Below are 20,557 nucleotides of genomic sequence, written 5' to 3'. Positions count from 1 at the left end.
CGAGGTAGCCGAGATACACAGATACGGATACGGATACGGGGCCAGGCACGCAACGGCAGCCAGAAAATGGCCATATGTGGCCAAGTCGGCTCCCACTGCTCGCATTTTCCGACTTTTGTTTGGACAGTGGTCGGTCGCTCGTCGCGCCCGACTTTGAGGCTTTTTGCCTGCTCCTTCCGCCTGCTGCCCTTTGCAGGGCCTTGGGCCCCTTCTCCTCCTCCTGCACCTTCACCAGGCACCCACTCCCACCCCCACCTCCACCTTCGTGTCTGGTGCTTATCGCGCTTTTGATATCGGGGAGAAAAAAAGTAAAGTGGAGAAAAGCGGCAGGGGAAAATGCATGCCTAACGTGTGTGTCCTTTGGCTTCGCCTATCTATGCAGATATCTTTCTCTGTCTCTGTGTGGGTTTCTGGTCAAGGGGGGAGTGAGTGGGTGGAGGAGCTGGCATTAAAAACATTTTCATTGTAATCAAGCGTACTTTCTTTTATTATTATTATTTTGCCTCTCTTTCTGGCACTAACGACGCAAATTACTCAAATGTATCTGCCAGATACTTTTTGTTTTCTGCCCCGATGTCGTTCGTGTATATATCTTCCTCCTGCTCCACCGCTCTACCGCTCACCGTCTACCTCAGCTCGTATATTATTTATTGATCGCGATAAGCGTCACGAAGCCAATTTCAAGCGTTAGCCAAATGATACTTGCCTCCGCCTCCCACCACTCCCGAATCGCTTCCTCTGGCTCTTAGCCGTAAGTGCTTTTTGCACTAGCTTCCAACTAATTTGGATTTGGACTACAAGAGTACAGTTGCTACAAGCTAATGCTAGGTTAAAGTTTCACCTGCCTACAAGTGATTTTAAGTATTGATTTGATTTGTATTAGTAGAAGAGTCTCTGGAAGTTTAATTGCTTCTTAAGAAACTTTTTTCCTATAACTAGATTTCCATAAATTTAGAGATTTTCCTAGGGGTACAGTCCCATCAAGCTGTGTTCCCTCTATCCCTGTCCCAGTGATTTCCCCTACATCCGCTTTGGTGCGTGGCAGTAACCCCTCTTTCGTTGCATTATTAACGTCGCAATCAAAGGTAGACCCACCCGTGCAGCTGGCAGATGTCGTCTTCCCTCGAATAAGTCACCCCCTCTGAACGTCTTGAAGACGCTCTGGGAAACCAACTGTCGTCGATCGTTGGCCGTTACATTCGCCTAGGGTTCGGGTTTGGGTTCGGGGTGTATGTGTCCTGGGGTCTGGCGTGTGCTGTGCGGGCATAGAGCGTAAAAGGAGAGTCAAAGCCAGTGAGTGGAACTTCAAGGCACCCACTCCATCAACAGTTTTTCCACCTTCACTGGACCGGCTGCCTTTTTGACTTTTCGTAACGTATTTCTTTAGCCAACTTGAAATGTGGGGTGTGGGTCTTCAAGGAGCTGGGGGTGGGAGAAAACTTTGGCACGCAATGTCGTTTGGCTCCAAATGCGACGCCTCCAAAGCTGCTTGAATAATTCAATTTTTCGTGTGTCCGGTGCGTAATGTGTCCATTTAGCCGGGGTCATTACGAGACGTACATGAGCAGGCACTAAACACTTCCTTCCTATTCCTATCCTTCCGCCCACCTGAAGGCAGTTCCTTGACAAAACGCCTCGCCTCCTCCTCGGAGACCAGGTGGGTTGGGTTCGGGTTTGGGTTTTCGGTGGGTGGTGCCGTTGGTTGACTTATTTTTATGACAAATGCGAGATATGTTAATGCGATAGGCTGGCGGTTATTAAGGAAATTACCCACACATGGCAGAGTCCTGCGCCTGCCTGTGAGTCCTTGAGCCGCGTACAAATATTTGAAGTTTCAATTTCAGTTTCAGCGTGAGCGCGGGCATTTATAGGATACACATGACTCCATGTCATGCCTCAAGATAATTAAAGGTTGTACTTAGACAGTGTCCCCTGCCCCCAGCCCCCAGGCCCCATCTTGTCCAGCTCTTTGCTCCAAAGGACCCCATCCGTTGGTGGCTCTGATTGCATGTCCAGAGCCAGGGACTTTGGCACTTGGGTGTCGTTTGCCCCGTCGCAGTGACTAACGTGGGACACGGTCTCCCAAGCTCCCAAGCACCCGAGCTCCCGAGCTCCCGCGCTCTTGCTGAGTCATCCCGAGAGAACCTCACTCTCCGGGGCTAAATTTGTTTAAATTCATCTGCGTATCAACAAATTGATTGTATTTAATTCAATTGAACCCCGGGCAAAGGCAGAGGGCAACTGTGGCGACTATCGAGCAAAGTTTTTCGAGGCATCTCCGAGGCAAATTGACTTGAATAATGAAATTTGCAGCTAATGAAGGCGGTCGCTGCGATTCGTTTTCATAACGAATCAGAGAGGGGATCGGGTTGGGATTGGGATTGGGCCTGAGGGGGACGCGTTGGGTGTCGAGTCGAAAAGTCGCAATAAAATCTTGTAAAGCATAAAATTCAATTCATTCCATTGTTCAAGCTGGACTCCTCGCTTTCATCCTTTTGTTCGTCGTGTTTGGATTAAATGGAAAGGATTTTCTTGATCAAACAATGGACGTGCCGAGGGGGCGTACAGATTGCAATACAATTGTTGATTTATGCATCGGAGATTAAATTCTTGGAACACTTTCGCAGCGATTTGCAGTCTGCGTCCATTTAATTCCTTCGTAATTGCAATGAAAACTATAGTACTTCACCCAGAAAAGAGAAGAGGAGAGACGGCGTTCTTGCAGAAGCTCTATGAGAGCTATCCTGGCTCATCCTTTCCTGGTCCCCTAGCTCCTCGACAAGTGACAGTTTCAATTAAAAAAAAAAACGTTAGGAACCGGGCCATCCCTCGGACCGAGATGAGTCGAGCTGCTGGCCGGGCAAACAGAACTCAAGTAGTTGCGGGCGAGCTGAGTCGGATTCATTATGATAATTTAGCTGCTAGAGAATCCTGGAATCCTGCCTCCGCTTGACATTTGAAGAACTCTGAAGAGGCTCGGGCCCAAGGACGAGCTAACGACGCTGCCGGGACTAGGGACATTTATGAAATTAAATTTGTGGAAAATGGTTTCGCATTATGAAATCGGCACAAGGAACTCCCCGACAGCCGGTTGAGTGGCCTCCTCCTCTGGTCTCTGCTCGGATCAGGGCTGCTGCAGGGGGAGCACGTGCTGGTGGTGCTGCCCGCTGATTTTCCCCGAGCTGGGCATCCGTGAATCAGACTTAACGACCAGTGACCAGTGACCAGTAACCCCATACCGATGCACCACCTCCTCGATGACTCGGTGACTCCTCCTCCTCTGACAGCTCGTCAGCTGGCCTCATAACTCAGGCCAGTCAGGGGCAGTTCTTTCGGGTCCGCAAGTCAAAGGCTGCAGCACTTAATGAGCGCATCCGGTGGATGCACTACCCTTCGAATGGTTCCACTGCTGGCATTGCTTCATTGCACTTTACATTAAAGTCCGCGACATTACACAATACACAGAGCATTAATGTTCATTAGTGTCGTCCACTGGCCAGCCCGGCTCTGTCTTAGGGGGTTGTCCCCTTCCCCGTCCACTGTCATATCCATATCCATTTTCATTTCGATGTCGATGGGATGTCGATGTCGATGTCGCTGTCGAAGTTATGTCCATGTCCATGTCGTTGTCATAATGGCAATGCGAAGAGGTGTCAACGTATTGCAGCGCTTCACGCTCAATTAGGGAAGGTCACTCACCGGTGTGTGGCAGCGTCGTCATCTTGGGGCGCAGAGACGCTTCATCTTCAACTTGGACTGGTAATTGAAACCCGGTGGCGTCTTTTGCTTTCTGCTCCTTCGGCTCTCCCAGGAAGTGCAGGCAACCGCCGTGACGTTTTCCGTCTTCTGGGCCAGCTTTGTTTGCTTTTTGGTTTGGGACTTCTGGGCCTTTTGTTTTCACAAAGTCAGGTCTTGTCTTTCAGCCGGCCGACTTGACTTGACCCTTTTGTTTGGCTGCGGTTCATTAAGGCAACTCGAAACCCTTTAATTGTCCCCCACCCGCCTGCCTTGTCTCAGTTCGAGGCCTGAGAACTTTTTTTGTGAGCCACTGCCAATGCATCGCCCAGATTTTTCGGGGGAAGCTATTTGTTTCTACGACCGGCGACAACGACTCCAGAATTAGTTGATTTATGAATTATGACAATGTGGACCAGGGCAGATAATAATGCAGACACAGACAGTGTGTCTGCTGTGGCAGCCTAAGCTGCCGGATATTCTAATAAAGCGGCCACCAGCTGCAATTGCAGCGAGTGCAGATTTAACACTTCTTGTCAGAAGTTGATTGAAGCAACCCCCAGCAGACCAGTTGAGACCTCGACTTCAGACCTCGGCTTCAACTCTGGTCCATCTGCAGACCAAGGAGGAACCGGCAGTTGTCGAATGCGGAACTATGAAACTAGTCTGCCATGGGAACTACATATAGTTCTCTTCTACTGCTGCTGCTGCTGGACTCAAATTAGTGCAATCAAGTTATCTTGTGCGTATCTGTACTGCTATTCTACAGCCACTTGCTGGCAATTGTATCTTTGCATCTAACACTTCAATTGGGCGCTGCGGTGGGAATTTGTTTTTGCCTTTGCCCAAGGAGGAAAAACTATTTAAAAAAGGAAATTATTAAAAATTATTACCCGACCCTTGTCCCTGTTTACGGGACCGTGTGAAAAGCGCACCCTCGCCTTATTCTCCGCGATCTCTGCGATCTCAGCGATCTCAGTGTTCTGCATGCAAATGGTAGTGGCTATGGAAATGGAAATGGAAATGAAAATGGTTTCCTTGGCCAGCAAATGGTTATGCTTCAAGGCCTCAAGGCTTCGACTGTCCCGGAATAGCTTTACATGAATCGGCAGGTTTGGTTCCCAGCTGGCCGAGAGCCTTTCCTCCCTCTTCGAGGTCCTGGCTTCTGGCTCCTGGCTCCTGGCAAGCAAACCGTGAAGTTTCCTTGCAAGTAATTTTCGAAATACTTTCCCCTAACATGTCAACGCCCTAACATTTCGGGTCTGGGTATAAGGCAGCTCGCAAATGCAGGCAAGTTCATTGTCGCCACCCTCGGGCCGAATTCATTACGCGAATGTATCTCGCATCTCGCAGATGCAACCCCAAAAATGTAGCCAAGAAAAGTGGACAAAAAAAAAAAAAGAAAAAGAGTCTTGAAAGGCATTGCACAAGAACAAGAAGGAGGCGCTCTGGGTTGGGTGGCGAATCTGGCATCTCGAGCAGCAACTTGTGGCAATGCAACCAGAAGACAACCCACACCATTGGCTGACATGGCCCACAAGGGTGGTTCTGCCAAGGACATTTGAGTCCTGACTGCAGCAGCATTAACCAGGCCATAAGCAACTCGTTAAATACTCTAAGCAGTAAGAGGGGTGTGATTAAATTATAAGCAGTTAAGAGAGGCTATAAATACCATCTAATTGTTTTGGTAAAAGTATCCATTCATATTATTTCAAGAATAATATAATAAAATATGATAAGCTCAAGCTTAAGGATTCTTAATCCAAGAAAGTGTATAGAATATTCCTTCAAATCTCAATTTTCTCCCACCCAATCTCCTGGCAAAGCAAAACGCATTTCATTTTGGGCTGTCGGTCTGGAGACTCTCAAGCCCTGAGATGCCAGACAAAAAACAAAGAAGAAAAAAAAACGAAAAAGTGCATAATATGAATCTATAATACATAATAATAAAGCTTGAAAGCAGACCTTTGGCAGGGGGTGAGCCATCAACATCCTTGGCTTTCTGGCAAATAAAGAACAAAAAAGAAAGGGTTGGTCGTCGTCCTGCCAAAGTCCTAAGCGAACAACAAGAAATGCAAACAGAAAATAAAATTTTCGTTGAAAAGAAATTAAAAATCTGCAAGATTTGCATTTTGCCAGATGTAATATATGTATATTATATTGCTGCCCCGCCCAAGTGGCGGATGATGAAAAACTTTTGAGTGTTCACCTCAAAGTGCAGTGGCGTGGACAGTGAGGAGAACTCCGAGTCAAATTCCGGCTCCAGCTCCGGACTGGGCTCTAATGATGCTGCTGGCACTTTGAGCCAGTCTCAGGCTCAGTTCGTTCTTTGCCTTTCAGCTCAGTTCAATTTTAATTAATGAGCACACAATTCGCCGCATAATTTGCATTTCATATCTCCGGCCTCCTTTCAGCGCGGCCTTGCCATTATCTAAGCATAATGGCAATGGACTGCGACTTGGACCCGCTTAATTAAAGGTTTGCCCCTGCCACCAACCAACCGTCTTCCACCTGGCTCAGAGCTCAGAGCTCACAGCTCTTTATCTCTCCGGGCATAGAATAAACACAATATGCAAAGTTTTTCCACGGCCATTGAGGAGCGGCCCATTGAAACGTGGGCGCCAGAAGAAAATTTGTGCAAAGGAAAAGTGCAATTCATTTATTTGCGTTTCCTTCTCCAGTTCTTCACTCGGGGCTCTTTGGCCGGCTTCAGTCTCTCGTTCTCTGTTTTTCTTTTCTTTCTTCCTTTTTTTTGGCCAGTTCACGGCAAGGAGTCTCGTCCAGCATCCTTTCCTTGCTGCCTTCATTCATATTTATATGCGCTTTGTGGAGCACTGGAGAAGCTGCTGCTGCTCCTGCTCCTGCTCCTGCTGTGCTTCCTGTGACTTCTTCTTCTTCTTGTCTCAGTCCTTTCTCTGGGTCCTCGCTCCTTGCTCCCGACTCCTTGCTCCTCGCTCCTGTGTGCACTGCACTTGTCAAAGCTTAATTGAAGGCAAGATTGCAGTCTGACTCGCTGACTCCGTTTCTCCATTCCTCCGGGAGTGAGTGTGTGTGTGGAATGCGGCATATTTTCCCAGCGACTTGGCAAAAGTCGCTGCAACGTGGCTCAAACAAAGTGAAAGCCAAAGAAAAGAAATTACGAACCCTGTACCAGGTAATCCGAGTGGGGTATATAAGACTCAGAGAACAACAAGAGAAGTTTGGATAATTAAATAAGTTAGAGCTGATTAAGTGATTACTTTGTGTACTCTAAGAATTCTAGAATATACTATAATTTCTCTGTGAAATTCCTCTCTTAAATTTCCACAACTTGGGTATAAAATATTCTAATAAATGTTATGTTTGCCTCACTGCCCTGCAAGTGCCTGCCAGCTGGCAACTAGCAACATAAACGATCTCCAGGAGCGACCTCCTGCCCCTCGGAGTCACCCGTTCCCGGCTCAGGCCGCAATTTGCAACAAAAAGAAACCAAAATTAGACAAAGACAAGGGGAGTGGGAATGGGAATGGGAATGAAAACGGGGTCCTATACCCAGTTCTGGAACCGAGACGGGTTGCCCTACTCAGGCACAGACATAAGGAAAGCCAACGCGACGGAGACGTCAAAAGAATGCAGTTAAGCACACAATTGACATTTGAAACGTCAACTTGGGAAACCACTCGAGCTGAAGAAGTTGCATAAAAAAGTGCCTCCGTTAGGGGTTTCCTTTTTGCCGCTCCCTCGTCCTGGCATCCTAGCAAAGTCCGCTCGCTTCCTTAGGGATGTAGTGGGAGGATTTCCAAGAATACCAGGGAAAACGGCTTCTTGCTGGGCTGACTGCAGTTATTTGCTTGGCAAATAAATTTCCATGCAATGCGGTGGAAAGTAGAAAAATGCACGATGAGGCGGCGGCCAACGGGGCGAATGGGTTATCTTTCTTGCCGTGCTCTCCATTCTAAGATAATCAACAAACGGCGGCTGATGCTGAAGACTAACGATGTGCGCATATCTGATTGCAGTTTACTGTTGCATGCATCATTAAAATGTGTCTGCAGCGGCACTGGTACACCCCTCGTGTTTTGCCCTGCAGCTTGGGGGGGGGGAGCTGGTGGCTGCTGCCTGGTGACTTGTGCAGCAGCATTTTCTTTTTATCCTACTTTGCTCAAGGTGGAGGTGGGCCATCTATTTGCATAGAGGAGGTTTGGGGACGTTAAAAGTCGGCAGAAAAGTCAGATAGCATGGAGATTGAAAGACATGCCCGCACCACTCCTTTTGGAGCCTTGAAGCGTGTCGCTGAACTGTCGTCTTTCAGCCCGATTTCCCCAGCATTTGATATGGCTTTAAAGGCCAGTGTGGAGTGTGGAGTGGAGTCTATTGCCCGGCCCCATGTGAGCTGGTTTGGTGGTTGCCTATTAAGTAACCCATGGAGACCACTTTGCTGCCGACTGCACCCACTCGCATCCATGCAGATATTTCATTAAGAGCCTCGGCAAACCCGTGAAGAAATAACTTTTGCAACATTTTTACAGCGCCCAAAAAAAAAAGTCGAGGGAAAAAATGAGGAAAACTCACCGAGGAGGCCTCAGAGCACGAGTGTGCTGTAAGGGCCCCCGCCCCCGCGACCCTCTTCACCTTGCAGTGCAAAGTTTTTCAACTGCAGCAACTACCTCAGAAATACCCACACAGATACACACGCACACATACATACACACACTTACATCTCAGTTATGCCTGAAAGGAGGTGACTGCATATCCAACTAGGCAACTCCTCGCCTTGTTTTTACACAGAGAGAAATGTGTCCTTAGATGACATTCCTTGCCATTCCATTAACAAATTGCTAGAGATTGGAGACCAATTGAAAGTAGTATACAATATGATTTATTCAGATACATTTTCAACTATTTGAAAGGGCTTTCTAGGCTACAGCATTTTCTTCCTGTGCATTAGTCTCACCCTCCAGCATTTGCCAGCTTTTCCCTTCTGAGTACTAACAAAAATTCATCTAGCGGCAGCTAAGAGCGCAAAAATTATGTTGCATACATTACGGCGTGCACACAAAAACAAAAGAAACTGCAGCAGCAACTTTCTACAGCAGCAGCAGCAATTTTCTTCAACCCAAACCCTGCACCGCCTCGCGCCCCACTTGAGGCGGCTTTTCCCACTGCAATTCCCTGTTGCTGCTGCTACTTCTGAGTAAATTAACTGCATTTCTTCACTGCCTGGCGCATGGCTCTGTTTCGTTGCATATTCGGAGGCGCCACAGCCAGGTGGCAGGGGTGCTCGACCCTTTCCTGCGTCTGCGTCTCTTCCCCCGTCCCCAAAATGAAAAGGGTTGCGCTGAGCGAGTTGCAAAACAAGTTTTCCTTGTAGAAATTGTACTTTGCATTCGCATTAATTAATTAAAAATAAAATATATAAGGGTGGAGCAAGGCCCAAAAGGGTGGCTCCTTCGTCTGGCCAGCCACTGCAGCGGAGTGGAGCAGCAGCAGCAGGAGGAGCAGCAGGAGGAACGGCAGGAGCGGATGCAACGGATGCGAAGACATGCCAAAGAAGCATGGGCAGGCCGGAAGTGGATCGGAGGGGAGGAGCACAGCGGAGCGGTCATCCCCGGAGGTGGAGGCCAAAAACTTGATGACTGCAAAACTGGAATTTGAGGGGGCGTGTGCACAAAAGCAGCAGCAGAACAAAGCCAACAAAAACTCGCGAAAAGGGAGAAAAAAAATATATACAAGGGAGTCGAGGAGAGCGAAGGACGAGCAAGGAGCAACGAGAAGGACGAGGATGCAGACCGGCGATTTCATTTTGTTTGATTGTTTGATTTCTGCTCGGCGTCGTGACCAACGTCCAGTGCATTTTGGCGCAGTGAAGTGAAGGGTCTCCGGCGTAGCCTCAAGACTTTCAGTGAGCCACGACGACCTAAACGGAAATCTGGCCGCGAAGGGGAGTGGCATGGCATGGAGAGGAGTGGAGTGGAGTGGAGTGCTCCTGTTGATGATGATGATGATGAAAAACGCACTCGAATTAAAAGGTTTCCTTGTGGGCGGGGAACGGAACCGGACATCAACCTGATCGGGGGACGGGACTGCATCGCTTTGGGGGGTTGAACCACGACGAGTGGTTGCAAATGAATCAAATTAAAATATTTATGGGTATAATCTGTCACTCGAAAAATGGGGAACTTTTCGCCCCACCGTTGGGGGGAAAGCTATATGAATGTATAATAATAATATGCATTATTTCAAGGAATCAATTTAGATGCCTTTTTAAGAAAATAAGCGAACTAAACTGTGGCTTCAAATGAATAAATATTTCAAGTAAATAATTACCAGTCTTTTAGTTGAAATAATAGAGATTAAAAATAGTTTCAAAACAAGAAAGAAAACTATCTTCGGAAAGCCTAAGTGTGTATACCCTAAAATTCATAATTTCGAATTTTCAATTGATCATAACTAAGCCAAAAATGCATTAATTTTAAATCGGAAACCATTTATGTGTTAGTTTTTATTAGGTTTATAAATCTGCATACTCAATTTACAATTTAAAAAAAATTTAAATTTTGGACGACTTTTGCAAATTTTAATGATGTAACCCCTTATCTTTTTTTCAATTTTTGAAAAAAATTTGAAAATTTATTTTTTCACCGGACATGGCTAGATTGATTCCCCTGTTGATGCCGATCAAGAATATATATGATTTATAGGGTCGAAAATGATTCCTTCACTGCTTTTCAAACTTCAGACTGAAATTATAATGAAGAATGCAGTTTATATATAATTTCAAAGAAACCGAAATATTTTTCTCAATTTAGCAATTAACGCTTGGGAATCTGAAATGTATTAATAATAACTTATTCAACCTTTTGAAAATAAAATAATTCTCATAACAAATTAAATTAAATTACTGGAATTAATCTTCCTTTTGAAGGACATAATTGGACTCATAGGCTTAGGTCATGAAAACGAGCCCCCAAAATGGGAATCTCTTTGAAAGAATCAGTTGCACTTCCACTGCAGTCTAACTGCAGTTATCCTGCGTGTGTTCTGAGCAAGCGGGTGATGGGGGATGGGGGTCTCCAGAAGGACCTGCGAGGCGAAGAGTTGAGTTGAGCTGAGCCAGACAGCCAGCATATTGCAATTTCGCAAATCAAACAAAAGGCAGCCGCAGAAAAAAACCCAACATCGCGGACGGCGGGTGGGGAAAGGCGCTCGACCAAAAGGACAATGCACAGGCCGAGGATGGCACAGGAGCAAATCAGGCCTCAGGAGGCAGGAAGCAGGACGCAGGACGCAGGACTCAGGACACAACTCGGCTAATATGCAGTGCACATGCAGGCGAGTCTTACGCGGAGGAGGAGCTCCGCAAGGATGAGGGGCTTTCAACTTTTTTCATGACTCTTGTTTCGGCAGTTTGTTTGCCCAGCAAATGCATCCAATGCAATTTTTCTGGCCGCAATATAGACGCAAGTCCTTGCTGCAATCAACTTTGCCAGGAGGCCGGGGCAAGCCGGGAGCCAGGAGCCAGCAACCAGGATACAGGATAATGGTATGAGAAACCGGAGTAGCAGCGATGGTTAAGCGGACGCTTCGCAAGTCAATCAGTCAAAAAACAAAACAACAACAAAACCAAAAACCAAAAACCAGCAACAGAAACAAGGAAAATAAACACAAAAAGTCGCAAGCCGGCTAAAGTCCTTATTATCCTTGCATGTTGCCAGAGCAAAAAAAAAATGCAATATCGAATGCATTTGGAGCTGTGGCCACGCCTCTTTCTCCCTTTCTCTTGCTATCAACTAAACGCACTGCAGCCGCAAAGAAATTGCAAAAATGAAAAAAATGGAAGGGAAAAATTGGCAAAAAGGGGAACCACACCACATACGAGAGAGAATTTTCAATTAAAAGGAATTGCTGCTCTATGTAGATTTTTGTGCTTATTAGCCAGCCTATACGGCCTACTACTCCTGCCACTCCCCTAAGCCATATCCTGGTGCCTGCCTCCAAAAGCCACTCGAAAGCTGTGCACATTTGGTAATCAATTTCTGTTGTTGCTGCCGTTGTTGTGCGGCGGCTCACTGACAATCTTTGCTAATAAGCTGCCCCCACTGTTGCCGCCTAAATAGGGCCTAAAAGCACTGAGAAAAGTTGAGGTATATATTTCATAAAATCCTAAGGAAAATCAGTCACGTAAAACATTCTTTAAATGAATTCCTAACTCTTCTTCAAATAGTTTACCACTTATCTTCTTATACAAAAGTACTTAAGTGAATGAAAAACTACATGGAAAACTCAGATACAAAGACTATATCCCTACCTTTTTAAGAATTTCTACAAAATTACCCTAACTTCATTGGAAATTTCTCTAGGTGTAGCCTCGGTCGGCACACAGATGAGATGATGCACTTGCATTATGCAGAATTCAGATTTCTGAATTGCGACGCCGAAATGCATTCAGTGTCTGCTTCTGGGCCTTGTTTTCAGTTGTTGCCGCTGCTTTTCAATTAGGCCAATCCGTGCCAAGCCAAGTCGAGGCAAGCCGTCGAGGCGAGGATTAGTTCCCATCATTATCTATTCCGTATGTGGGCAGAAGTGTCGCATTGGCAGGACGAGAGAGCGTTCGAGAGGGGCAAAACTGCCACATGGGCAAAATATTATTGACAATTCTTCGGGACCGAGGTCGAAACAATGCCGTTGTGGAATGCAAATCCTTCAGTCAGCTAATATTGTTTATCCCCTAAGCATTGCTTTCCCCATTCCCCGGAAGAAACAAAGCCGGGGGAAAAACTATGCAAAAATATAACAAAACCGAGGCAAATCGAAGGGTTTTCCCTTTGACAAAAGGCAGGTAGCGGGGTCCGAGGGATGAATGAATGGATGAATGAAGGAATAACCGAATGTCCTGCGATGCAAAGTAAGTGCAAAGGATTTGCCACGACAAACCCAACAGAAAAAAAGGGCTGAAATGGCCGACAAATGATTGGCGAGAATGCCCCGGGAAAACTGTGAGAAAATCAAGCATTTTCTTGATGAAAATCACAGAATTTTCCCATTCCCCACTCCTTCTGCTTCTCCCAGACAGCTGAAAATTGTGATTCCTGGTTTTATTGTCGTCTGAGACATATATACAATGCATTTCGTTTTCCTCATTTGGCTGTCCTTTGTTTGGTCCTTGATCGGAGGTTGCATTTGACACTTTCCAAGGAAGCGTTGTTTGAACGGGTTAATTTGTGTATTTAGCCGAGTGGCAGCTGTGCTCCAGGATTTATGTATATTATTGAATATCGACACTGGATCGGGAGAAGGAGAAGGAGCAGCAGCAGCGGCTGAATCTGAGTCTGAGTAAACCCAATTAAATCCCTAAGTCGGAGCATACAATTTGCGGCACGTTCGTCCTGCATTTTGCACCTTTCGCGATGCGGCAAGAAGGACGCAAAAATGCAGATCACGGGGACCCAAGGAGTCACTCCAGCCCCCGGAGGACGATGTGGAAATCGATATGCACCCGCATTCAGTCTGTCAAGATGCTGTTCTTCTTTGGTCCTGTCCATAACTCATCGGGGCAATGTGCAAAAGTGGCTGTATCGCATATCCTGTGGCTGCTTTGTTTGCCGCAGATCCTTTTGTCCACCGAATCGAAGTCAGCTGCAGTTACAATCTGCTTTTTTTTTGCTCTTTCCCCATTCAGCACGATCAAATATTGCCGAAGAAATGGCTGGCAATATCCTTGTGGATATTGCATACCGATCAGGTGGCGCGTGTCCTTTTGTGGCCAACTGTGATTTGTCGGCCTGAGGAGGAAAACCTTTTGCCAGAGCGTCAGCGTCAGCTGGTGCTGTGCGTGCCACGTGTATCTGGCAGATACTTTTCCCGAAGCCCCTCCGTCTTATCGGTTGAATGCTGAATTACCCGCTTAGCCATTAACATGCCACTTTGGCCTACTTGTCTTGGCTTCTTTTGGGTTGACTTTATATGCAAATGTAAGTTCATTTGCTGAACATTTTCCCCACGTTATATAGATACTTCAAGGTTAACATAAATTTCATTGAACAGAATTTTTAGAGCAGCTAAAATATAGCTTCAATGGAAATAATTGAATTGAAGATGGGAAATGGAAAGTATCTTAACTTTAACATTAATATTGTACTATATTCTATTACAATCTATTGTAAAAGATGCATAAATACCATTCAGTTTTAAGCTACTTTCTTATTATTTGTAGAATATTTTAGATAGGCTTTGTATATATTTCCAATTAAAGGTTTTAAATGTGAAGAGATAAACTTCTTTGACTTTTTCTTTACTGTTTAATTAAGTAAAGTGAAATCAAGAACTGTGAAATTAATTATATCATCACCATTTAAATTCGGAAAATATTACAGATATATTTTCTATGAAAATATTTTAAATACTTTTTGTACCCGTTTGCCTCAAGTATTTGCAATACTTCTATTATTTTGTTTTTGTCGTAGACCATTACTTTCCATTTTCAATCTCAAAGCCAAAAGGATAACGCTCTTCTGCCTCTGCGCTGGGCTTAAAGGATGTCCGAAAGCTTTTTAATTATGGCCTGCCTTCAAGGAGGGAATGGAATGGATCGGGCATCGAGGAGGAATCACAGAAACTGTTATTACAATCATCAGAAGCGTCTCTATCCCTCCGCCTTGTCGCCTACTTTGTCATTGTGACTTGTTCTGTGCTTTATTTTATTTTTTTTTTATTAATGCCAGATGCCAAATGAAAGCCAGAAAGATATTTTGCCGGCCCCCAAAAGAAATGCACTTTATTATTATTATTTGTTGTGGCGACTTTTTAATCATTCCCTAACGATACGTAGGGCAGGGGGAATGTGCAAGGGTTTTGGGGTTCCCACTGGCCGATTCTTATTGGTGCTTACACACACACACACCAATATAGCAATAAAACCCAGTCAGACATCGGCCATCGGCTGCTCCCACTCTATTGTGACGAATGGCGAGCAAGTCCGCCGGTACGAACACCATCGTAAGAAAACCCACACCACAGCCGAAGGCAGCACGAAGACGAAGACAAACTACAAACAAAGGCAAAGTAAAGTTCGGCGGCAAATTCGCCGCAAAGACACGAACCACAATGAGGCGGAGAAGAAGAAGAAGATGAAGAACAAGGCGAAGAGTACTTTATGCTTGCCCTTCCCCTTCGAGTTGGTGACGTCAGGCGGCAAGAAGTGCTCAAGGAAACGACCTTCAGCGGCGAATGAGCCAAAGAGTGAGCGGAAGAGCAAAGAAAGAGCTGGTAATGGAGGAAGAGCAGAAAGAGCGTCAAGAAGAGCACAAGAAGAAGGAAATGCGGAAAAAGATGCCTCTCACGCTCTCTCTCTCTCGCAACAGACCGTCTGAGACGCTTTAAGACCTGTCTTCAGCGTTCAGTTCGACGAAGAAGATACATATCCGACAGTTTGCTCTCGCTCTTCAGATACATTGGACGCTCTTCAGATACGTGAGACGCGGCTTTCTGTGGAGTGTTTATTTTCTGTTTGTCTGTATTTCTGCTTTCTGGATTAACGCTAATTCGTTTTTGATTGTGAGTAAAGTGTGTAATTAACTGGCCACGCAGTTTCTGTGTGTTAGATAAGCGTCCGATCCCCGGGGATATTTCCAGTGTGTCTTCAAGGGGGCGTCTTCTTAATGGTTTCAATTCCGCGGGGAATCTGCCAGAAGTAATAAGGTCAGCAAAAGTGTGTGTGTGTGTGTGTGTGTGTGTGTGTTGTCCAGTCCAGCGGGACAATGGATTTGCTGACTGGCGGCGCCTAAATGTCCCCAAACTCACCGATGACTCAGCGGAGCCAGAAAGTTGGAGAAGGAGGAGGGAGACGACCAGAGAGCCAGAATCAAAATAGAAGAAACAGGCCAAAAGGTGCAGACAAAGCAAAAGAAGCAGGAGAAGAGGCAAAAGAAATGAAGAGGAACAGCCAAAGATCTCGCGGAGAGAGAGAAGCCAAAGGGGGAACAAAACGAGAAGGGAGACCCGCATATGTTTCCATGTGTTATTTTCTTGGTGTCTTGGGAAAACCCAGAGAGAGCGAGGGGCGTTGGAAAGTGGGGGGTGACCCCTAGGTGGGGTGCATTGAACTTGACTCAAAGGGGGGAGGCAAGGGAAGCGATTAAAACCCAACTAAGAGATCAACAAGATCACGATTTCTCAGAATTAAGAGCTGTGTGTACTTGTTGTTGTGGCGAATTTCCACACACATCGCTTCGTTTTTATTAATTGTGCAACAGACAGAGACAGAGAGAGAGAGAGAGGAAATAAGATGGAAGGGAAATGAGAATGGCAAGAGAAGCGCAGCAAGAAGAGCAGGCAAAAGTAATAAACACAAAGACCAAAAGTGGCAGCTGCAATTGAATTATTTCACAGCAACAACAAACCATGCAACACATACGCACACAGGCAAGGCAAGGAGCAGAAAAAGGAAGCGAAGAGCGACAGCTAAAGGAGACCGAGGGATGACGACGGCCAGCAAAACAACAAGTCAGGCAAGGATCAAGGACACACACACATACACATACACACATGCAAAAGGAGTGCAGGCAGGCAAACCTGAAATTGTTACACGAACCCGAAAGGCACGGGCAAAGGCAAAGAGAGAGAAACGAAAGGGAACGAACGAACGACCGGGAGAAAAGAAAAGGCAGATTAAGGACCCGTTCCTTTGTAGTTGTAGTTTTATTTTTTGTCAGAATCCGAATAGAGGTAGGTAAAAACCATTAGGGTAGTTCCATAATAGGTGAGTCTGTGTGCATGTAGGTAGAGATCGTCAGGACATGCAACAAAAAAATATATGGAAAGAACAGGAAGAAGCAAAGAAAATGACTTGGGACAAAAGGGAAAGATTAGTTTTTAAAATATATCCGAGAGGGTCCTGGGACAATGCAAATCACTTATTGCACCGTGGTGACGAGAAAATGTGCGACTTTTATGTCTCATTAAATTAATTTTACTGTACAATAAATAAAAATAAAAAGGAAACAATAGAACCAGAAAATATCAATTGTTAGTCGTTATTTTTCTGAAATTAAGTATTCCTATATTTTTGTGTTGTTGATTCCCTAATATAGGTTTTCAATGGAACTAAGGAATAGTATAGGAAATCTATGAAAACTAATCTATTATTTACTTTTTCTACATATGGGTATTATTATAACATATGGAAATTTTTTCAAAAATCATAATTTAAAAAACTCATAACTAAGCCAAAGAAGCATTCATTTTAAATCGGAAAACGTTGCTATGCTAGTTTTTATTAGATTAATAAATCTGCTAACTTAATATAAAATTTTATGATTTTAAAATTTGTATTAATTTTTGAAAAATTTAATGATGTAACCCCTTATCTTTTTTTTCAAATTTAGAAAAAAAAAACATTTTCTTTCCGGAGAAATCTGAATCGACTCGGCTCTTGATGCTGATCAAGAATAAATATGATTTATAGGGTCTTATGTTGATGTTCGATGTTTTATGCTTCTGACTGAAATTAGAATATTCTGTGAGGGTATAATATGTAATAGTACTAGTTAATACTCTAGAATTTAAAAAAATAATGAAAACCATAGTGCCTTGAAAGATTTTCCCCTGTGTAGTTAATTGTGAGTTAAGAAATCATTAATGCCGCCCCATTACTCTCCCAATGGTTTCTCTTAAGACCTCTAATGTACGAGTTTCCAATTGAAATAGCAGCAACCTCTCATCCAAACATTCTCTTTTCTCTTTGCTACCCACAGAAGGCAGCTGCTGGCCCTTGCCGATGATGAAGGAAACCGAACACCAGCTGGGACGTATCCTCGCCAACTAGCAAACAAGGACGAAACAGGGGCACACGATCGGAGCGAAGGATCACAAAGGACTCGAGCCACGCCAGGCAGGGGGTTGGTGATAGCGCCTCCTAAAAAGGAATTCCAACTCATGCGGTCGGGGGTCGAGACAAAGTGATCCTGGCGCAAGGAGCAGGACAGGACGGACAGGAGTTGCTTATCAGCCATGCAGCCAGAAACCGGGGTGGCTGAGGGTTGAAACTCCGGTCTTATCTTAAAGCTCGAAGGGTGTCGAAATCGAGCAGATGTGCAAACAAACACCGCAACACCGCTGATGGATGACTGACGGAGAACCACTCGTTACGCCTTGAGGGGAGGCACCAGTTTCCACCGATCGACGCGTGCCCGACACACTCGGAGATCCTAAACAATAATCCAACTAAGCAACCATTGACTGAGCATTAAAATTCCAACCTGGATACGAATTTAGAAGTATTATAATGTCGCTGGAGAACAGCTTCGAAGCATTAGACTTCACTTTGGCTACCGAGAGTGCGGCGAAAGTAGTGCCAGATATCGATAGAGTATCGGCCGATCAAGCACCGATGACAGCAGCAAATAAATACAAATCTTCCGATAAGGAAAACGAACCGGACCCCCACCACCTTACTAATGCGCCGGGTACCATTATGACCACTGGTGCGGTAGCTCAACCAGCCACGCCAACGGTAGCCACTGCCACGTCTGCAACCGCGACCCCCGCTGGCAAGGATGCCACCGACGGGGGCACGGGAGAGCTCAAATTCCAGTCGTATGTAAACGGCAACGGCAATGGTGTGTACAAGATCATGAAAACGCTGGGAAAAGGCAATTTTGCCAAAGTTAAGCTAGCGTTGCATGTACCCACCGGCCGGGAGGTGGCCATCAAAGTGATTGACAAGACGCAGCTGAACACTAGCGCACGCCAGAAGTTGTACCGCGAAGTCAAGATCATGAAGCTGCTGAATCACCCGAATATCATTCGCCTCTTCCAGGTGATCGAGTCGGAGCGTACGCTGTACCTGGTGATGGAGTATGCCAGCCGGGGCGAGCTCTTCGATCATCTGGTGAAGAACGGCAGGATGCGTGAGCGTGATGCTCGGGTGATCTTTCGGCAGCTGGTGTCTGCAATTCAGTATTGCCACAGCAAGTTTGTGGTGCATCGTGACCTCAAGGCGGAGAATCTGCTACTTGACCAACATCTGAACATTAAGATTGCGGACTTTGGCTTTGGCAATACCTTCGATCCGAATGCGCACATGGAGACGTTTTGTGGCAGTCCGCCATATGCCGCACCGGAACTCTTCATGGGCCGGAAGTACGCCGGGCCGGAGGTGGATGCCTGGTCCCTGGGCGTGGTTTTGTACACCTTGGTGTCAGGATCTCTGCCCTTCGATGGTGGCACTCTGAAGGAGCTGCGCGATCGCGTCTTGCGGGGCAAATATCGAGTGCCCTACTACATTTCCATGGACTGCGAGAATCTGATGCGCAAGTTCTTGGTCCTGAATCCTGCCAAGCGCACATCGCTGTCGGCCGTCATGTCCGACAAGTGGATTAATCTGGGCCATGACGAGAACGACCGCCTGCGTGTGTATCGGGAGAAGCCACTGGATCTGCAGGATCCCGATCGCTACGATGTGCTGGTATCCATGGGCCACAAGCACCGCGATGTGGTCAAGTCGGTGAAGGGGCAGCTCTTTGACGACATCTACTGCTCCTACATGCTTCTCGACGTGGCCAAGCCGCGCCACTCGCAGCGCCACGCGCGATCCTCGAGCGATGTGAGCAGTACTCCTCCACAGATTGGACTACCACAACCCTCGATCACCACGCCCACTGTGACCATAGCACAGGTTACCCTGGCCCTGGACAACAGTCCGCCGCCCACTCAATCCCAAACTAGTCGCCCCATAGCGTCTCGCCTGACCAATGGCCATACCACGACCTCGACCTCAACGCCTCCAGCGGGTCCGCCTGCCAAGCCCACCCGCCGCACTCCCGCTCGCAAGGCCTCTGGTCCCGCGTGTGGCCAAGGACGATCAGAGGCAACAAGCCAGTCCAAGCGGGGGGCGGCAGGTGCCACGGTGGATGTCAAGCCCACTTTGCTGAGTGCCCAGCGTAAGCTGGCCCAGACCCAGAAGCTAGCCAGCACGCCGCCTCGCTACCAATACTCCGGAGCCCAAACCCCAAGCACTGCCCAGGGAATCTCTAGAAGACCCACCACGCTGTACGAGAAGGCAGAGCCGGCGAATGGCTCTCCCCTCCTGGTGCCCAAGTCACCGGCCATTGGCGGGCGTCTGTTGGATCGACTTCAGGGAGCAGCCGGCACTGAAAGATCCTCCGACAAACCCTTCGCCCGACAAAACGCTGTGCGATCCACCTTCCACTTTGGACAGGGTCGCAGTGGCAAGCGGGGAGTCGGAGCTGGGAACGGAGCTCCGGGAGAGGACGATCACTATCAGACGCCGCCACTGTCCGCTGATGATACCAAACCAGCCTCCCGGGTGGGTTTCTTCTCGAAGCTAACGGCACGGTTTGGCCGCCGGGTGATCCATCTGAACGAGAAGGATGTCACCGAGCAGCGAAAGAATCTCACCAAATAGCCTGGTGGCCGTCGGATAGCAATCAATAGAAATAGAGAAAGAGAATAGATAAGGAGAGACTGCCCGTAGACCCATAAGTGATATTTGCGGACAACGGATCATGTGGTATATCTTACGAAATTGACTAAAATCTAGCATAATGGTTAAATGAAAATATGTTGCAAGCTGCGGTGATCGTCTGAACTGAACTTGAAACTTTAATTAATGAATCCTTAACTGAGCAGCATTAGATATATTGATTGAATGAATAAACGACGATCGCAAAGTTCATTAGTTTTTTAATTAAATTTTAAAAGAAATTCAAAAACAAAGACGTGTTCTTATTGCTGAGGTATGGGAACAATCAAAAAGGGTATAACATTAACCAATTGGGAGGAACGTTAAAAGGGGGTTCCCAGGTGGAAAACCGACAGCAACAAT

The 20,557-nt window shown here is 46.4% G+C and overlaps 2 protein-coding genes across 10 annotated transcripts in view; one reads left to right on the top strand and one right to left on the bottom strand.

Moving 5' to 3' along the window:
- Nucleotides 1-20,557, bottom strand: part of pros (homeobox protein prospero) — a 134,120-nt gene that overhangs the window by 21,366 nt on the left and 92,197 nt on the right. The window lies entirely within an intron of this gene.
- Nucleotides 15,776-20,448, top strand: LOC110177293 (uncharacterized). The gene has a single exon (XM_020943955.2). It carries the CDS (start codon nt 17,996-17,998, stop codon nt 20,135-20,137), a length of 2,142 nt encoding a protein of 713 aa, XP_020799614.2. The 5' UTR covers nt 15,776-17,995; the 3' UTR covers nt 20,138-20,448.

Source organism: Drosophila serrata, unplaced genomic scaffold, assembly GCF_035046125.1.
Source record: "Drosophila serrata isolate PLE 108 unplaced genomic scaffold, ASM3504612v1 contig_110, whole genome shotgun sequence".
Taxonomy (NCBI): Eukaryota; Metazoa; Arthropoda; class Insecta; order Diptera; family Drosophilidae; genus Drosophila; species Drosophila serrata.
Note: the sequence above shows the minus strand (reverse complement) of the source record. Positions and strands in the feature narration are given on the sequence as shown.